Source organism: Rattus norvegicus, chromosome 10, assembly GCF_021556685.1.
Source record: "Rattus norvegicus strain SHRSP/BbbUtx chromosome 10, alternate assembly SHRSP_T2T, whole genome shotgun sequence".
NCBI lineage: Eukaryota > Metazoa > Chordata > Mammalia > Rodentia > Muridae > Rattus > Rattus norvegicus.
The window spans coordinates 112,472,407-112,491,902 of NC_141543.1; the positions used below are offsets into that span (position 1 = coordinate 112,472,407).

General features: G+C 48.2%; 1 protein-coding gene and 1 long non-coding RNA gene across 29 annotated transcripts in view; one reads left to right on the top strand and one right to left on the bottom strand.

Annotated features, from left to right (window-relative positions):
• Ccdc57 (coiled-coil domain containing 57) overlaps nucleotides 1–19,496 on the bottom strand; it is a 103,479-nt gene that overhangs the window by 21,334 nt on the left and 62,649 nt on the right. For 17 of the 28 annotated variants that reach the window (XR_015631072.1, XR_015631071.1, XR_015631066.1 and 14 more), the window contains 2 exon segments: nucleotides 15,709–15,840; nucleotides 14,883–15,099 (listed from right to left, as the gene is read on the bottom strand). Coding sequence is in view for 19 of the 28 variants with exons in the window: in XM_087574429.1 (XP_087430555.1) it covers nucleotides 14,883–15,099; nucleotides 15,709–15,840 (349 nt within the window). In the remaining 9 variants the exon portion in view is untranslated. 28 annotated transcript variants of the gene reach the window in all.
• LOC148003219 (uncharacterized) lies at nucleotides 8,154–11,595 on the top strand. The gene is made up of 2 exons (XR_015632354.1): nucleotides 8,154–9,457; nucleotides 10,846–11,595. It is a non-coding gene; the product is annotated as an uncharacterized LOC148003219 (long non-coding RNA).

Here is a 19,496-nt window from a genome sequence, read left to right on the forward strand (position 1 = left end):
TGTGGGCATCTGGAGTCAAACTCAGGTTCTCTGAAGAGCAGCCAGTACTTTTAACTACTGAGCCGTCTCTCCAGCCTCTGCCCAGGTTTCTGTAAAGGCAGTTCAAAGATGCTGTGGGTGGTGCGCAGGCATCTCAGAGAAGTGTTGCCAGCTGCAGGCTCTCACTCAGCAACAGGGACCAAGCCAAGGACAGACAAGCTGAGAAGCGGAGAGGCACCCTCATCTCATGAGCGAGGCAGTCTGGCCCAGTGTGAGGCTGCTGTGACAGTGGCCAGGTCGAGCTGAGGGGAGCCAGGGCTGCACAGGCTCTCTTTGCCCTCCTCTGGAAAGTTCCTGGAGCTGAACTGACAGGAAGCTGAGGTTTGTTCTCCCTTGCAGAGGGGTGGTTGCTAGGGTCTTCTTGGCCCATGCGTCTCATTGCCTTGGCTGTAAGAAGCCCCATGTCTACCTTCCAGCTCAGGTTACTCACATCTTAGGGGACTTGTGTGTCAGTTTTCTAGTGTTTGAAGTAGACAGGAAAGGAACACAGTGTTCTGGGTTAGTTTACAGTAGTCACAAACTGTTCTTGGAGGTTACCCATCCTGTGAGATTTTCACTTGATTTTTCTTATCATAAATAAGCATCACACAGCTCATTACCATCTCCCACAGGGACAGCTTGCCTGCTCTCCTGAGCTCACCTTGGGTTTCACAAGAGACACAAAGCTCCTGCAGAGGCCAGACAGTAGACAGCTCTGATGCCAGGGACTCCTAGTTAATACACATTACAGGAGGCCAGGTTGGGGGCTAAGAAACAAATCAGGAAATGCATCAAAACCCCACATCACCATTCTGAAGTATGTGCCAGATTCCCTGGGAATGGAGCAACAGGAGGCTTAGAGAGCCATGTGGGTATCTAGGATTGAACACAGGTCCTCAGGAAGAAAAGCTAGTACTATCTGTCTGTCTGTCTGTCTGTCTGTCTGTCTGTCTGTCTGTCTATCCATCCATCCATCTATCCCTCCACCCATCTTCTATCCATCATCTATCTATCTATCTATCTATCTATCTATCTATCAATCTATCTATCTATCATCTATCTACCCATCCATCCATCCACCCACCTGTCTGTCCATCCATCTGTCTGCCCATCCATCCATCCATCCATCCATCAACCATCCACCCACCCACACATCTATCTATCTATCTATCTATCTATCTATCTATCTATCTATCTATACTACTGCTGCTGCTGCTGCTGCTGCTGCTACTACTACTACTACTACTACTACTACTACTACTACTACTACTACTACTACTATTAATGGGCTTTCAAGACAGAGTTTCTCAGAGTCTCTGGCTGCCCTGGAACTCACTCTGTAAACAAGGCTGGTCCTCATACTGCTTCTGTCTCCCTAAGTGCTGGAATCAAAAGCACATGCCGTCATGCCACAACCAGTTCTCTTAAGTGCGGAGCCATCTCTCCTCCAGCCCACCTTGCCTTCAACTGGTGCTGATAGTGAAGCTGCAGTTGAAGTCCACAAGGCATCCCAGTGACTAGATGGAGGCCACATCTGGTAAAACTTCAGGAGTGTGAGATTAATCCTCTGAGATTAGCCCATACCCATTTTGCCTCAATTAAATGCTAATGTTCAAAAGTAAACATTTTAAAGTTTTTTTTTAACAGTATTTATTATGTATACATCACACAGCTTTCTGCCTGCATGTACACCCACAGGCCAGAAGAGGGCATCAGACCTCATTACAGATGGTTGTGAGCCACCATGTGGTTGCTGGGAATTGAACTCAGGCCCTCTGGAAGAGTAGTCAGTGCTCTTAATGGCTGAGCCATCTCTCCAGCCCCCTTAAAGTTTAACTTAATTAATTTTTAAAGGTTTTTGAAGGAGGTTGGTGAGATGGCTCAGCGGTTAAGAGCACCAACTGCTCCTCCAGAGGTCCTGAGTTCAATTCCCAGCAACCACATGGTGGCTCACAACCATCTGTGATAGGATCTGATGCCCTCTTCTGGTGTGTCTGAAGACAGCTACAGTGTACTCATACATAAAACGAATAAAAAATGTGAGCAGTATGTGAGTGCTGGAAATCACACCTGTGTTTTTGGCAAGAGCAACATGTGCTATTATTGGCTGGGCCATCTCTCCAACCCCCATTTTTTGTTCCTTTGTTGGGAAGTGTGCACACACTTGTCCCAGCATGTATACGAAGGTTAGAAGTTAATCTGTGGTGTTCTTTCCTCGATGTTTCCCAGGGCCGAATTCCACTTGTCAGATTTGGCAGCTCACTTTTACCCACTAAGCCATCTTGTCAGCTCCTTCTTATGTATATATGTATGTATGTATGTATGTATGTGGGTATGTATGTATGTATGTATGTTTTTTGAAACAGGGTTTCTCTATACAGTGTTGTCTGTCCTAGAATTTACTCTGTAGAGTAGGCTGGTCTCAAACTCAGGGATTTGCCTGCCTGCCTCTCTGCCTCTGCCTCTGCCTCTGCCTCTGCCTCTGCCTCTGCCTCTGCCCCTGCCCTCTGCCCTCTGCCCTCTGCCCTCTGCCCTCTGCCCTCTGCCCTCTGGCCTCTGGCCTCTGGCCTCTGCCTCTGCCTCTGCCTCTGCCTCTGCCTCAGTAGTGCTGGGATTACAGTACTCAAACTCGGGGAAATCTGTAATTTTAAGCTTTTAAAACTGATTTTTAATGATGGTTTTAACCTCCCTTTAGTCCACCACCCACCAGAGGTTGTGGAAAAGAAAGGATATGGGAGAAGTAGACCTGTTTAGAAAGGTTCTGCGGGACAACTCTCTTCTGTGTTGTCTGGAAATCAGCAGTTCACTTTATAGATTAGCAGAGGCAGCTCGATCCACTTACAAACATTACAAACAGAAACTCTGGTCAGTAACAGCAGTGGCACGACCTAATAGGAACAGCCAGGCCTCAGTCTTGGCTTGAGTTAGCAGGAGGGACCCGGAGGAACACCAGAATCTCAGCTGTGCCTCTCTCAGAAAATCGAAGAGCAGCAAAGAGACCCACAGGAGTTACACAGCGAGTTCTATCAGCAAGCCAAGCTCAGCCTCTGTCACTGTCCATCGAGTCCTATTTATACTCTCTAAACGTGTCTTCTATAGGTCTGTCTCAGCTGATGTCATTGTCAGTCAGTACACGGAAGCAACAGGAAACTGCAGCACACCACCAGAAGACTTTCTGCTGTATTTTTCTATAGAGTCCGACAAATACAGTTCAACTACACAATATGACAGACAAATATATGTGTCATCAATAAAAAAAAATCTTTCATCACATGTCTTTTCACGTGCTTGCTTTAACAAAACACCTTTCTATCTATGTCTGCTTTTGCCAAACATTCCTTTACGAGTCTGGCTGTGTCCACTTCAGCTAAACGTTCCTTCATGTGTTTGCCCTAGCAAAACACCATCTGACAGATTTTCCAAAAAACCTTTATGTTTCCACTTCAGAAATCTGCCTGCCTCTGTGTCTCATGTGCTGGGGTTACAGCACCTTAATCTTTTGAGGCATGGCCACTCTATCACGTCTGATCTTGGTCTACAGAGAACTCTACCTACCCCTGCGTCCCAAGTGCTGGGAAGGTGTGCACCACCACAGCTGACTGTTTTTTAACGCTAAGGTTCCTCTCTCACTGAATCTAGAGCACACTGTCTGTTTCAGCTAGACTTGCCAGCACCGTGACAGGGACACGTTATCACCATTGGCTTCTATGGGTGCTGGGACCTGAACTCAGGTCCTTCAGCTGGTGCAGCCAGCACGGTTACCCTCAAAGGTGTGTCCTCAGGTCCTTAAAAGAATTGTTTTGGGGGTTGGGGATTTGGCTCAGTGGTAGAGAGCTTGCCTAGCAACCACAAGGCCCAGCACTAAGAAGGCAGAGGTAGGTGGATCTGAGTTCAAGGTCAGCCCGATCTACAGAGTGAATTCCAGGACAGCCAGGGATACACAGAGAAACCCTGTCTCAACCAACAAACAGTTTTGATTTTATTTTCAATGTGAATATTTTAAAGGGGAAAAAACATTTTCTAACTTCCCTAGAAACAGATGCTTATTAGATCCACAGAGCCAGGGAGGAGCCAGTGTGGGTGTGTCCAGGCCTAGCCCAGTGGCCACTTCCTGCCTATCCTCCCACCCTTTCCCTGCAGGAGTGCTCTCCTAGTGAGGCCTGAGGGAGTGGGCTGGCCATTCCAGCTGAGTCTAGGACAGGGAGGCTCAGCTGTCAGGCCATCAGGTAAGCGTTGGCAGTTCAGTTTTTTTTTTTTTTTCCTTTTTTCCTTCTGGATCTCCAGATAAGAAAAGCCAGGTAGCAGTGGGGCCACTGTCACAGTCAGGATACACACAGCAGGTGTGTTATGTAAGTAGGACTTAAGAAAGGGCGTTAAACTTTTTTTCCCTTTTAGACTGGGCTCCGGTATGTAGCCCAGGCTGGTCTTTCATTTCTGATGATCTTCTTTCCTCAGCCTACCAAGAGCTGGAGTTAGAGTCCTGTGCTATGAGGATACACTAAAAACAACCCATGACATTAAAAAACAAAAAATCCAACCCAACCATTACACTGTACTGTGCCTAGCCTTCAGTTTGGTGGCAGAAGCTGACAAGTTAGAAGCCCAGTACTGAGCAGGGAGGGGCTGGGCTAGTCCCAACCAGTAGCCACATTCCTCAGGAGCTTCCACGCCCATGACCCTTTGTCCTGGGGACAACCTTAGCCCTCCTCCTAAACCCTCCATTTTCACCCAGCTGACCTCCCATCTGGCCTGGTTTCTACTTGGAGACGGGATCACTGTGCGTAGGATTTTGTTTTGTATACCTAGATGTCCTGCAAACCAAGAACTTGCCAAGCATTGAAGGGTACCTTCCATACACTGGCTGTTCAGGCCAATCTCACCTAGAACCCCTCAATACCTGGTCCCTGTAGGTATGGACCTTCTGCCCTGCCTCTAGTCTCCCAGCACCTTGTCTATCCCCTTCTCCAAAGAGTGTTATCCCAAGTCCTCAGTTTCAATTGTCCTCTGTGAAAAGGTCGAAAATCCACATTAAACCCAACCATCTACAGCTTCAGAACTGCAGGTTAATGGACTGGGCGTGGTGGCATGCACCTTTAATCTCAGCACTGTGAAGGCAGAGGCAGGTGGATTTTAGTAAATTCAAGCCTAGATCTACGACACAGAGCATGGTTCTAGGACAGTCAGTGCTATTCAGCCACACCCTGCCACAAAAACAAAAACAAACAGCAACAAAACAAGCAACTGGGAATTACGGAGTTGGAAGCAGGAGGATCAAAAGTTCAAAATCATTTTAAGCTATGTAGAGTTTGAAACAAGACCTAGCTTACAAGAAACCCTGTTTCAAAAAGCAAAGCAAAGCAAAGCAAAACAAAACAAAACACCCAAGCCCCCCCCCCCCCCAACTGCAACTGGTAAATTAAAACGAACAATGAAGTATCAGTTTTCATGTATCAGTCGGAGAGAAGGTCTGGGTACTGGAGCTGAGAGTTGCTTTCCACCTGCCCGGCAGGCAGCTGCTGGCATAGGGCCAGATTTTTTTTAGAACAATTTAGTAACACTTCAAACTACCCACACCTTTAACCCAGCTATTTCCCTTCTAGATAATTGTCCAACCATGGATCCCACAAGGACAGGGACATACATTGCAGCACCACATCTAACGTGGAAGATGAAACACATGAGACCCTGAGACAAAGTAAGTGTGGCCGTGGACTAGCCAAAAGATCTACCAGCCTACACATACTCTGAAAAGATCTTCAGATATAATAAAAAAGCAAGCGCTTAGGGCTATTGGAAGGAAAAGGGCAAAAATGTGTTTAAAGGGGTTGGGGATTTAGCTCAGTGGTAGAGCGCTTGCCTAGCAAACGCAAGGCCCTGGGTTCAGTCCCCAGCTCCGTAAAAAAAAAAAAAAAAAAAAGTGTTTACAGGCACAGTGCACCTGCTCTTGACAGCTGGGTAGGTGGAAGGCAACTGAACAGGCAGTGGGCGGACTGGAGCCAGCTCTGAGAAGGTTGGAGTTCCAGCTGAAGCCTGCACAGGTGGTTTCTAACTGAGGGAGGTGGGAGGCAGAACCAGGCTGCCACTGGAGCCCCTTTCTTCCAGGGAGGCAGGCGGTTCTCTGATACATCTGTCCGCTTGCATTCCTGGGACAGACACTAGGGAAGCGGGACTATCCTAATTCCTGGAAAAGACATTTGGGGGCACCAATAGCTGCACTCCAAGAAGGTAGATGAGGTCGGCCTCAAGACTGAGCTTTGGAGACAGGTGCTTCTGGATAAGGGGATCTTCTGAAGCCCCTGGCTGGGAACTGTGAGCTTCAGAGATGTATCCTCTGAGGGGAAACAGCTGTTTAAAGATGACTGCCTCACAGTGCTGCTCACACCGGAGTAGAACTCTGCCTCAGAACTGGGAACAAGTTCACCTCTAGCTATTGTGTTAATCAGTGTGTGTGCACGCATATGCATGTGTTGTGTGTGCATGGATGCTCTTGTGCATGTGTCTGTGAGCGAACCTAGAGCCTGGCACATGGGAGGTAAGTCTCTTGCCACTCAGATAGGCCCCAGCCTTGCATCATATGTCTTAGTGCTTAACATGTGGAAGGCTGCAGCAAGCTGAATGCCTCCTCCCCAGGCATTTCATTGCTGTGGAACTTGAAAATCCACTTGTTTGGCTTTAAGAGAAAGTCTGTCCATATTTCAGTTAGGATTACATTAAAGGTTTCTTTACTGGAGAAAACCACTGCCCTACTCAAACTTAATATTTTCATGCAGGAAATACATGTACTATTAAAGCCTTACTTTTCTTTTCCTTTTTCTTTCCTTGAAGTGTCTTGACTGACCTAGGCTTCAGGGTGCTGGGATTGTAGATGTGTCCCACTCTCAGGGGCCAAGTGTTAGCTGTGAGGTGTTGAGGTGGGAGTAGGGAGGGATGAATTGGGAGCTTCCTGGATGTGAGGCTAGGACACCACCACTGAGCTGTGGTCTGGTCCCAGGCTTGGCAGTGACCTTATCAGTAATCAGTTTTACTTCCTAAAATTATTTCAATCCTCTCCTACCCCCACACTAGGCTTTGGACTCCATCAACCTTTTAAGTATTGAGTTTACTATCCAAGACAAAGTGTCCCCACCCTTAGGGGCGTTCCTGAAGAGACAGAAGGGACTCAAGATAAATAAGAGAAAGAGAAAAAGGCCTGGGGCAAGTTGCTGAAAGCTGGGTGGGACGTGACCTATTGGATTGGCCTGGGGAGCTTTTTGCTGAGGGAGGAGGCAGGTGGTAGGGAAATGGAGTGGGGGGTGAAGGATGCCCTTAGTTGTATGAGGGACAGGTGTAGTGGAAAAGTCTTCTTGTGTCTGCAGGTGGGTGCTGGGCTCCTGGGCTACCCAGTAACACAGAGAGCAGAAGAATGGGCCCAGGCCTTGGGCTAGTTCTAATCAGAAAGACTTGGGGTTGGGGATTTAGCTCAGTGGTAGAGCGCTTGCCTAGGAAGCGCAAGGCCCTGGGTTCGGTCCCCAGCTCCAAAAAAAAGAACCAAAAAAAAAAAAAAAAAAAAAAGACTTGAGGCTTTTGTAAGAATGAAGGTGAGAGAGGAAGCCTGCTGTTTTTGCAGGTGGGCAGGTGTGCGTATGAGGTAGGAGTCAGGGTGTGTATGGGGGGGGGCAAAGAAGTCAGTGTGTGTGGGGGTAGGAGTCAGAGTGTCTGTGAAGGGGGGTAGGAGTCAAAGTGTGTGTGGGGGTAGGAGTCAGGGTGTCTGTGAAGGGGGGTAGGAGTCAAAGTGTGTGTGGGGGTAGGAGTCAGGGTGTCTGTGAAGGGGGTAGGAGTCAGGGTGTCTGTATGGGGGGGTAGGAGTCAGGGTGTGTGTGTGAAAGGGGTAGGAGTCAGGGTGTCTGTATGGGGGGGTAGGAGTCAGGATGTGTGTATGGGTAGGACTCAAGGTATGTGTGTGGGGGTAGGAGTCAGTGTGTGTGGGGGGTAAGAGTCAGGGTGTCTGTGAAGGGGGTAGGAGTCAGGGTGTGTATGGGGGGTAGGAGTCAGGATGTATTTATGGGTAGGACTCAGGGTATGTGTGTGGGGGTAGGAGTCAGAGTGTGTGTGGGGGTGGTAAGAGTCAGGGTGTGTGTGAAGGGGGTAGGAGTCAGGGTGTGTGTGTGGGGGGTAGGAGTCAGGATTTGTGTATGGGTAGGACTCGGGGTATGTGTGTAGGGATAGGAGTCAGTGTGTGTGTATGGGGGGTAGGAGTCAGGATGTGTTTATGGGTAGGACTCAGGGTGTGTGTGTGTGGGTAAGAGTCAGGGTGTGTGTGAAGGGGGTAAGAGTCAGGGTGTGTGTGTGGGGGGTAGGAGTCAGGATTTGTGTATGGGTAGGACTCGGGGTATGTGTGTGGGGTAAGAGTCAGGATGTATGTATGGGTAGGACTCAGGGTATGTGTGTGGGGGTAGGAGTCAGTGTGTGTGTATGGGGGGTAGGAGTCAGGATGTGTTTATGGGTAGGACTCAGGGTGTGTGTGTGGGGGGGTAGGAGTCCGTGTGTGTGTGGGGGGGTAGGAGTCAGTGTATGTGTGGGGATAGGACTCAGGATGTGTGTGTCAGGTGTTCTGTATGACAGGAAGCTGTCCATAGCTGGTTGTGGGGCTGAGGCCTTGTACTGATCCCTGGACTGGAAACCAAACAGTGAGGATTGAGGGGTTTGGGGTGAACAGTGCTTATTCCTTTCCACCTCAAAACCTGGAGGCATGAGGCAGGTAATCCCAGCCTCCAGACAGGGTGGCACCATAGGGTCTAGGGTTCCTCAAACCCATGACCCTCCTATCTCAGTCCCTCAGTGGTTGTCTGGGTCCTTAACTGTGGACACTATTTCATGGCTCCTGTGCTTTTTCGTCAGTATTGTTAACTGTCCAGGGCTGTCAATGGCCAGTTTGCTGCTCACAATGCACCCAAAGTGCAAAAGACAAGCAGCCGGGAAGAATTCCACCCTAGATTTTAGAGTGAGGTTTACAGACTGACTGGGTTCTGGTCTTATCCCACCTCACTAACATGGTGAGGTCAGCCACATCTTCATCTTATCTCACCTTATCTCCCAAAGTACGACTGTGTCCAGAAATAAGGTCCTCAAGCTGTTACAGTATTAGCACACAAAGTGACAAATCTCATGGTCCACTCAGTTACACATGCCCAAGCTGCCACCAGATAGCACTGACGACACCCATCCTTTCCTCTCAAAAAACCCTTTACAGGGTGAACTAGGAAGCCAGAGATCGTGGGTGCCAGCTACACCCCACACTCAGGCTGGGGATGATCGCTCAGCTCCTCCCCATCTTTTCTTTTTCTTTCTTTTTTTTTTTTTTAAGATTTATTCATCTATTATATGTAAGTACACTGTAGCTGTCTTCAGATACACCAGAAGAGGGCATCGGATCTCTTTACAGATGGTTGTGAGCCACCATGTGGTTGCTGGGAATTGAACTCAGGACCTCTGGAAGAGTAGTCAGGTGCTCTTAACCGCTGAGCCATCTCTCCAGCCCCCTCCCCATCTTTTCTACTGAGAGCTCCAAGAAGCAGGCTTCTAGGAAGATGGCCTAAGGCACAGGTGAGGGTGGCCATGAGACCCATGAAAAGCAGGTATGTGGGTCCTAGGGCAGCATCCCTTCAGTGATAAAAATGAACCAGTAGGAGAAGGGGGTAGGCTCTGTGACTCCTGGGAACCTTACCAGCCAACTCAGCAAAAGCAGAACTGTGAGGACCCCAGATGGCCAGCTAGAGGCAGTATCCTTCTGCTTGTCCTGCAAATTGGTGCAGGCATGTGCTTTGGCCTGTGTGGGTCTTGTACTCTGGCAGGATATGACCAGTGCCATTCCCCATGGTTCTCCTGACACGGTGCTCTGTCCCACGCCACCTTCCCTGGGATGTTGTGACCTACAGCTGCATGCATACTGGCTGGTCTGTGCCACCCTCTTCTCCCTCAGCCCACACCCCACACATCATCGTTGATCACTGTGTGGCTTCTGCTGCCCTTTCAGCTGCCAGTCAGGGTGCTCTAGGCTGCAGGTGGGACTATGGACAGCATGTGGTGTGGCCACCAGCTATGACTCTCACTCTGACCCAGGCCCAGCTTTCCTGAGAACCTGCTGTCAGACACGCTTCTGGGTCCTGTGAATTTATGCCTGGCAGGGGTACCAGTTGTTCAAGAGTCAGGGGCTCCCTCAGGGTTAGCTGCATTGTAGCCTGCTCTTAAGAGGCTACGTGGAAAGTCTACGTGTGTTGGAAGGCCTGCCTGTCAGTGCTGGAAGCCTGTCCACCTCTATTCCAGTCAGCCGGTCCACCTCTGTCCAGGTTTAGGACTGCAGGAGTACATCCGACCTACCTTTACCTCTTCCAGCGCCTCTCTCTGAATCTGTCTCCCACCCCACCCACCAGCACAGGGGAGCTTCTGTTGGGAGTCCCCATCCTCATCTCTGCTGAAGCCATTCATCAAGGAAGACTAAAGTAGTGATCCCTGTTCCACTGAGAACTCTTAAAACCACTAGTGCTTTGTACCAGGCAAAACCCACAAGTCGTGGTCATAGCACCATGTTTATAATACTAGCACGGCACAGGGGCAGAGGCAGAAGGACTGCTGCAAGTTCCAGGCCTGTCCGGGCTACAGAGCAAGACCATGGCTCAAAAAACCAAAGTCAAATCAAACCAAAACAAGGGTCATGGGCTGGAGGGATGGCTCAGTGGTTAAGAGCACTGACTGCTTTTCCAGAGGTTCTGAGTTCAATTCCCAGCAACCACATGGTGGCTCACAACCATCTGTAATGGGATCCCATGCCCACTTCTGGTGTGTCTGAAGACAGCGTCAATGGACTCACATAATAAATAAGTCTTTAAAAAACAAAAACAGGGGCTGGGGATTTAGCTCAGTGGTAGAGCGCTTACCTAGGAAGCGCAAGGTCCTGGGTTCGGTCCCCAGCTCCGAAAAAAAAAAAATAAAAAATAAAAAACAAAAACAAACCAAGGGTCACTTCTCTATCTGATCTCCTGCGTCTGTGAGCCGACCACTTCCTCAGTCTTTAACCCATGCAGGGTGTAATTTCTGTAATCCCAGCATTTAGGAGGCAGAATAATATCCCTGCAGATTCAAGGCCAGACAGAAATACACAGTGAGACACAGTCTCAGAAGAAACAAACAAACAAACCCAAAAACTAACAACAGAAACACTAAACACATGTAATACGCATGAGTTGAAAGAACAATAAAAATAAAATACTTTAAGGTTCTATACATCCAGGTTAAGGAACAGAATGTTACTGCTACTGGAAAAATAAATAAAAAAAAGTTTTATTCACAGCAGCTGTGTCTGCTGCCAGTCTGGACTCTGCACTGCTCCTCTTCGATGGCGGAGATTCACTTCGTCCCAATGTGTGTCACCATGCCCAGCTTTGACAGAGGAGTGGCTGTGAAGCCACATCTCGTACTGGCTAAGTTGAGATTACTGTTTTTGAGGAACAGCCGCTGGTGACATTGCTCAGGCTTCTTTGTTCTGGGTGCATTTCCACCCTCTTCAGCTCCCTGTGCTGAGTCACAACAGTCTGTCCACTACTACAACCCTCAAAAGGATGGCACTGAGGCTAGAATGATGGCTCAGCAGTTAAGTGCTTTTCCAGAGGCCCAGGTTCAGTTCCCAAGACCCACAGTGGGCATCTTACAATAACCTCCTTGTAACTCCAGCTCCAGGGGTATTCAATCCCCTGGTCTCCTTAGGAACCTGCACTCACAGATAGGAACCCACCTCCCTTTGGTGCCAGCAGTCTTATAACCTCCTGGGTGTGGGTCTTACTACTCTGAGACGAGTAGGGATATCTTGTAACAAGTCCAGGAGCTCTGCCTTCTGTTCCCAGTGCCTCCCCCATCTTCCCCTTCTTTTTCCTCTCTGTGCTAGGATAGAACCTGGGACTGGCACCTCTTGCCAGAGAGCTGCTTTCCCTATATTCGGCTGTACGCAGTGCTGCTGGCTTCTTCCTTAATTCTTTCTTGGGCCTATTTTCCTGTTATCCAATTCTTTGTTTTGTTTCTTGAAATGGGCTCACTGTGTAACCATGGCTGTTCTGGAACTCACTTTGTAAACCAGGCTGGCCTTGAACTTTCAGACATTTGTCTCTTTTTTTTTTTTTCTGTTTTTTTCTTTTCTTTTCTCTTTTTTTGGAGCTGGGGACCGAACCCAGGGCCTTGCTAGCAAGCGCTCTACCACTGAGCTAAATCCCCAACCCCTCTGTTTTTTTGTTTTTTGGTTTTTTTTTAAATGGTTTTTGTATTTAATTTTTTTCCTTAATGCAAAAGTGGTTAACAAACATGAAGACTACCTGGGCAGGCGAGGATGTAGCTTAGTGGTTTTGTTTTTTTCCAAGTCTTGGTTATCCTGGAACTCGCTTTGTAGAGCACGGTGGCCTTGAATTCACGATCTACCTGCATCTACCTCCCAAGTGCTGAGATTAAAGGCAGGTGCCACCACCACCTGGCTGTAGCTCAGTTGTTAAGAGTAAGGGCCTAGCATATGGAAGCCTTGGGTTAGCACAGCATAAGCCACAGATGGTGGTGTATACATATGACTTCAGTACCCAGGAGGCAGGAGGTTCAAGGTTATCCTTAGTTACATAGGGAGTTTGAAAACATCGCCCTTTAGAGACAGTTTCTTTTAAAAAATGCTGTCAAGATGACTCAGTACATAAGGGTATTTGCCACCAAGCCTGATGACCTGAGTTCATCCTTGGGACACTAGATGAAAGAAGAGAACCAATTCTTGAGAGCTGTTTTCTGACTTCTACATATATTCTATGGCACACACATGCACACACCTGTTTGGGGATATAGCTTTGTGGTAGAGCATCTGCCTCCCATGCTGTAGGCCTGGATCCCAAAGACAAAAAAAGGTGCTGTTTCTAACTTTGGCAGACACCATAACTTTGGTGTCCACCGAGACTGCAGGTTTTTACTCTCCTAACAATACTGAGGGAACACACACACACACATATATACTCACGCACATACTAAATATAAATATATGTATATATGTACATACACACATATATGTGGTTTGAATGAAATGGCTTCCATAGGCTTGAACACTTGGTTCCTGGTTGTGGAACTGTTTGGGAAGAATTAGGAGATGTGGCCTTGCTGGAAGTGGTCACTATGGGGCAGGTTTGGGGTTTTCTTTTGTTGATTGCTTTGTTTTGTTGTTTTGAGACAGGGTTTCTCTGTGTAACCATCCTGGCTGTCCTACATCTTACTATAGAGACCAGTCTGGCCTTGAACTCACAGAGATCCACCTGCCTCTGTCTTCCAAGTTCTGGGATTAAAGGCGTGAGCCATTACACCTGGTTTGGTTTGAGGTTTTTTTTTTTTTTTTTTCTTTTTTCTTTTTCCTGGAGCTGGGGACCGAACCCAGGGCCTTGCGCTCGCTAGGCAAGCGCTCTACTGCTGAGCTAAATCCCCAACTCCTGGTTTGAGGTTTTTAAAGCCATTCCACTCCCAGTTGCTTTTCAGTGCTTGGTGATTGTGTCTCCAGATATGATCTCTCAGCTACTGCTCCAGCACCATGGACTCTTGAGCCTCTGAAACTGTAAACCCCACATTAAATGCTTTCATTTCTAAATTAACTTGGTCATAGTCTTTACCATAACAATATAAGTAAGACATTGTGTATGAATGATTTAACAGATTTTTTTTTTGAGACAGGGTTTCTCTGTGTAGCCCTGGCTGTTCTGGAACTCACTTTGTAGACCAGGCTAGCCTCCAACTCAGAGATCTACTTGCCTCTGCCTCTCGAGCACTGGAATTAAAGGCGTAGGCCCACCACCACTGCCTGGCAACAGTAATTGTTTTTTTTGGGAAAGCAAACTCCTCCTCCTCCTTCTTCTTCCTTCCTTCCCTTCCTTCTCCTTCTCCTCTTCTACTTCTTTGAGACAGGATTTTGCTATGTTCCCCGGGAAGTACTGAATTTCTGGACCCACTAATTGATCCTCTTGTCTCCGTGTCTTGAGTAGCTGGGACCAGAGGCATGTGTATCACGCTCACGTCAGAACTGTCTCACTTGACATAAAATCCGGGCTAGCGTGCATGTTCAAGGGTACTCACCACTGTCTTATTTGTAATGACAAAGGACTGGAAATGACCTAACCCTAACCAACTGTGGGGGAACAGCTCCCGGCACAGGGCACAGCAGCATGGACTGTGACAAGAAGGACACATCCAGGACCTAACACCAGAAGGACCCTGGACCACATACCACACTCAATGTAGCTGCTGTACTTTCTCCCCCTTTTGACACAGTGTTTCTCTATATAGTTCTGGATGTCCTAGAACTCATTATATAGACCAGGTTGGCCCTGAACTCACTTGCCCATCTGCTTCTGCCTCTCGAGTGCTGGAGTTAAACGTATGCACCACCATGCCAGGCATTGTTTGTTTGGTCTGGCTTTGGTTTTAAATCAGTGTTTCTTCTACCCTTGTTCTGTCATCTCAAACAGTTCCCCCAAAGTAAGCCCTTTGGAGAGATTTTCCCTAAGAATTTCACTTTGACCATCACTGAATCTTCTAGAGAAGCAGGCCATCCACCCTGTATCCAACCTGTGGAGAAGTGGATTTCATCCTAACAAGTCCTGGGGAACATTGTATATGATACTGTTTCTGGTCTGCAGGGCTCTATGATACAAGACATGGGACACCCTGGCTTCATACAAGAACTAAGATACACAGGCCCAGGAGATCAAAATGGCAGAGAGAATGCAACACACAGCCCCAATCACTTCAGAACACCACAGCCACCCTGTTCCCACAGCCGCCCTGCCCCACTCCTGTGGCAGCAGGCAGGCAGGCAGATCTCCTACCTGCAGCAGAGTTATCCTGTGAGGGGACGCCTGAAAGGCTGGATCCCAGGTCTAGCAGCCTCCAGGTATCTAGGAGGGAACTGCTGGCCAATGAAGATGATCTGTGTGTATGGTGGTCACTTTCTTCGGGGACTTCTTGAGCCTGTGGTAGCTTTGGAGTCCTGTTTTCTTTCTGATAAACTGACTTCCAAGTCTCTGTGGGGATTCTATGCTGCTTCTGGGAAAGTTAAGAGGCAGTTATCTTCGATAGCTACTCTCTCTCCAGCGTGAGATGCGTATAGCTCTTCCTCCTCCCTGCTCCCATCAGGATAAAGGAATCAGGATACTTCCCAAGATGGAGATGTGCTCCTGGAGAGCACCTGAGTGCTCTGGGCAAAGTGCACTGGCAGTGCTGACTGACATCACCAGGCTTGGCTGAGTGTCCAAAGCCCAAATGAGTCCAGCATAGAGGTATGGAGACAGCCCTGAGAGCTGAGGCTCCTGCTGGAGTGTGATGGCCACTGTGGGGTGAATGTACACCAGCTGTCCTGGAGTCTGTGGTCCTCCACCTCTGTAAAGTGAAGTACCTGCTGGCAAACCCATGGCAGGCAACAGAGCAATGTGACCCTTTCTAAGGCACCAAGGAGTTCAAGTTCCATACTCGTGTGTGCGTGCGTGCGTGTGTGTGTGTGTGTGTGTGTGTGTGTGTGTGAACATCCAGCTGTGTGTGTGAGAGTGTGTGTGAGAACATACAGCTGGGTTGTACTCCAGTACCCAGACTCCTATGGCTACACTCCAGCTCCCATATGCACCCTCGGAGCCACTGCACCCCAGCACCTGGCCATACCTGCACAGGCCTTGATGCCATTCCTGCCTTGTGGCCTTGTGGGGTGGAGTTTTTGTTGACCACTTGTGCCGAGTGGGGTTGATTCTTCCCTGCATATTCAGAAACACATTTTCTCTTGGTGTGCCTGGGGTCCTGTCATGGAAAGTTAAGAGAGATTTAGGACCTGATCATTGGTGTATCAGCTCTCCTACAAGATTAGAAAGAAACACTTCCCAAATCCTGAGATGGGGGCTCTTCATTTGTTGTCAGTCTTTAAAGGAAGGACATGCTTGTTTTACTACAGATTCAGCCAGCTTGCTCCAGTTGGCCTAGGTGGTTCTCACGATCCTCTGGGGAAGGAAGCTATGAATTTCAAGCATAAGTCTCTTCCCCAAGAGCAGGGCAGTCCTGCATGGTTCTGGCTTAAGTAGACCCCAGCCCAAGATAGAGCCTCCTGGGCTGGTCCCCAGCTGGGCCACTCTGCCCATTGTACAGTCTGAATTCTTGACCCATCCATGCTCTGCAGAGAAGTGAATAGAAAGGGAGGCAGGGCATCAAAGAGGACAAACACTAAAGGGCTCGACAGGAAACAAGGAAAACAGGAAGGAAAAGCAGCTGGGCACAAGCCAAACTCAGAGCAGTGGGTGGGGCAGGGTGCCATCTCTCTGGCAGTCCTCTAGTGCTCACAGTAGTGCGCACAGCCAACTTATGGCCTCCCTGCCCCCCCCCCCCATCTCTGACGGGTTTTTCTGTGTAGACCAGGCTGGCCTTGAACTCACAGAGATCCACTTGCTTGTGCCTCCCAGTGCTGGGATTAAAGGCACCACCACTGCCAGCTCTTTCCACTACTTTTACACGGTAGGTAGAATTACTACTAGAAATAAACATAAATAAAAAATAAATAAAAATGACTATATATGTTCTTGTTTTGTTTCGTGAGATTAAAGAGATTAGAGGCATATGCCACCACCTGGCTATTTTTATATTTTGACGACTATAGGTGTTTTGCCTCATGCTCCCCTGTATTGTATGCATGCCTGCTGCGTACAGAGGCGAGACAATGGCATGGGATCCCCTGTGACTGGAGTTACACAGTCATGAGCTGTTGTGTGGCTGCTGGGAAGCAAACCTACATCCTCTGGAAGAGCGGTCAACACTCCTAACTGCTGAGCCACCTCTCCAGCTGTTTTGTTTGTTTTGTTTGTGTTTAAGGCAGGGCTTCACTGTAGCTCAAGTTGGCCTTAAACTCCGTCCTCTTCCCTCAGTCTCCAGCATTTCTTTTCTAGAGTTTTAAGTTATTTTTTTTTTCTTTTTTTCGGAGCTGGGGACTGAACCCAGGGCCTTCCGCTTGCTAGGCAAGCGCCCTACCACTGAGCTAAATCCCCAACCCCTTGAGTTTTAAGTTATTTAAGTAGATGGAATAACAGAGTTAGTTTTGTTGCTTGGAAAAAATAGTTGAATAAAATATTTACTATCCTAGGAAGAAGTAGTCAGATATCAGACATGCCTTACTGTAATGGACAGCAGGCTTGTTTACTTGGTATGGGAAGGTTTCTTCTGACAAAACAAGTTTGAGAAGTTTCAGTAATGACAAGTACAAGTGACTGAAAATTCCCAAGTGGTTAGAGGTGAAACCTCCCTGGACTGAAGAGCATCTCCCATGGGTCAGGAGTGGAAGCGCACGGAGTGTAGCATTTCTATGTGGGCCCATGGGGGTAGGAGGGAGGTGGTGGCGAACAGGTGGGGAAGTCTACTCTCCAGCAGTGCCAGCAGTACCTACCACTCTGAACAAATGAATGAACGAATGAATGGACGAACAAACGGGGCTCCTCTCTGGACTCAGTCATGTTTCCCAATGCTTCCCTCAGACTTCCCTTTGTGAGGAGAGGGGTCCGATGGGGAAACACCTGGGCCTGCCCCACTTTCTCTGGCTAATCCTGCTCCGTTTCTTCTCTGAGGAACAACTGGCCTGCTGTGCCTCAGCTGTTCCCTCCATGGCTGCTTTCTGGGTGGCCTTGCCCCTGTGCCTGGCCTGGCTCTTCTTGGCTTGTGCTTTGCATGTGGTCTCAAGCACAGGTGTGAATGGAGAAGGAGTACCTTCGACTTGACCCCTCTTCCTTAACCAGCTGCTTAAGCCTAAGCTTTGATGTTCTTTCTTGGTGTTCCTGATATTCTTTTTCCACATTTCAGCCCTGCCCCCCCTCCACCACCGCCTCAGTGGGCCTTACCAGTGATGGTCAGCATGTTGCTCCCTGGCCCAAAGCCTACTCTTCCCACCTGGCTAGGAGTAAATTTGGAATTTACATCACCCCAAGGCAAATCATTTCCACAAGGTTTTCTTTTCTTTTAACTTACTTTACGTAAACTCAAAAGGCAAAGTCCTTTGGGAGGATATATTTGCATTATTCAACAGGTACGAATCAGTATCAAGATTCCAAAAACAATTCCCATAGACTTAAAGGTGCTGATCAGCAGCAGCTTAAAACCTACATTCAGCTGGCCCAGAGTGGTGACCTAAAATCCCTGCACTTTAGGAACATAAGCAGGAAGGTGGCAATGCTCTCAAAAATCAAATAACCCTGCTAGGTACACAGTTAGCTCCAAGGCAAAAGCTTGCTATGCTTCATCAGCCAGTGATGGAAATTACTAGGTGTATTGAAATTTGTGGGAGGAAGAGGCGATGTGAACATTCCCATGGCAGAGGCATGCTACCTCAGGTCTCAGGGAGGCAGGCCCACTACCTCAGCTGAAGTTCCCAGTGAGCAGCCCTGGATGCTGCTCCACCTGGGAATTCTTATCTTGCAAGTCACAGCTGTTCTGGGTAAAACCTGAGGAGAGATCATCTTGTTTGAGACAGGGTTTCACTGTGCAGCCCTGGCTGTCTTGGAACCCAGAGATCGACCTGCTTCTGATCTCAAGTGCTGGAATTAAAGGCATATATCGACACCACTGCCCGGCTTTAAAGTGTTTTAAAAATTTAAAGACTGAGAATTTTATGATATCAACATGAGCAGAGCTCAGGGACACACAGCACAACTTAATCCTAATCCACAGCCCTGCCTCTGAGACAGCTGCACAGAGCAGTAGAGGAACAGACTTACTAACCTTCAGAAAACAAGAAAATAAAGGGGTGGATTAATACTGGCTGCAGTCGGGGTTGGGGATTTAGCTCAGTGGTAGAGCACTTGCCTAGCAAGTGCAAGGCCCTGGGTTCAGTCCCCAGCTCTGAAAAAAAATTTTCAAAAAAAATTCAAATACTGGCTGCAGTCATCTGGCAGGGGAGTCTCAATGGAGAAAATCCCCACTTCAGATGTGAGAAGGTCCTACCCATCCCACCACGGACGGTGCCACTCTGGGGCAAGCGGTCCTGGACTGTGTAAGACAGCAAGGTAGGGGCTGAAGAGACGGTTCAACAGCTAAAAGCACAAGCTGCTCTTCCAGAGGACCCAGGTTTGATTTCTAGGACCTACATGGTGGCTAACAACCATCTGTGACTTTAATTTCAAGGGATCTCATGTCTCTCCTGGTCTCCACAAGTACCAGGCATGCACACAGAACACAAACATGCGAGCAAAACACCAATGCACATAAAATACAAATAGATTAAGAAAACAAAACAAAAACTAACTGAGCAAGTCCTGAGACACATGCCAGTAAGCAGTGTTACTCCATGTTCTCGGCTTCAGTTTCCGGCTCTCGGTTCCTGCCCTGACTTCCCTTCGTGATAGACCATGATTGGGATGTGTAAGCCAATTAAACCATTTCCTTGCCAAGCTGCTTTTGGTTCTGGAGTTTTGTCACAGCCATAG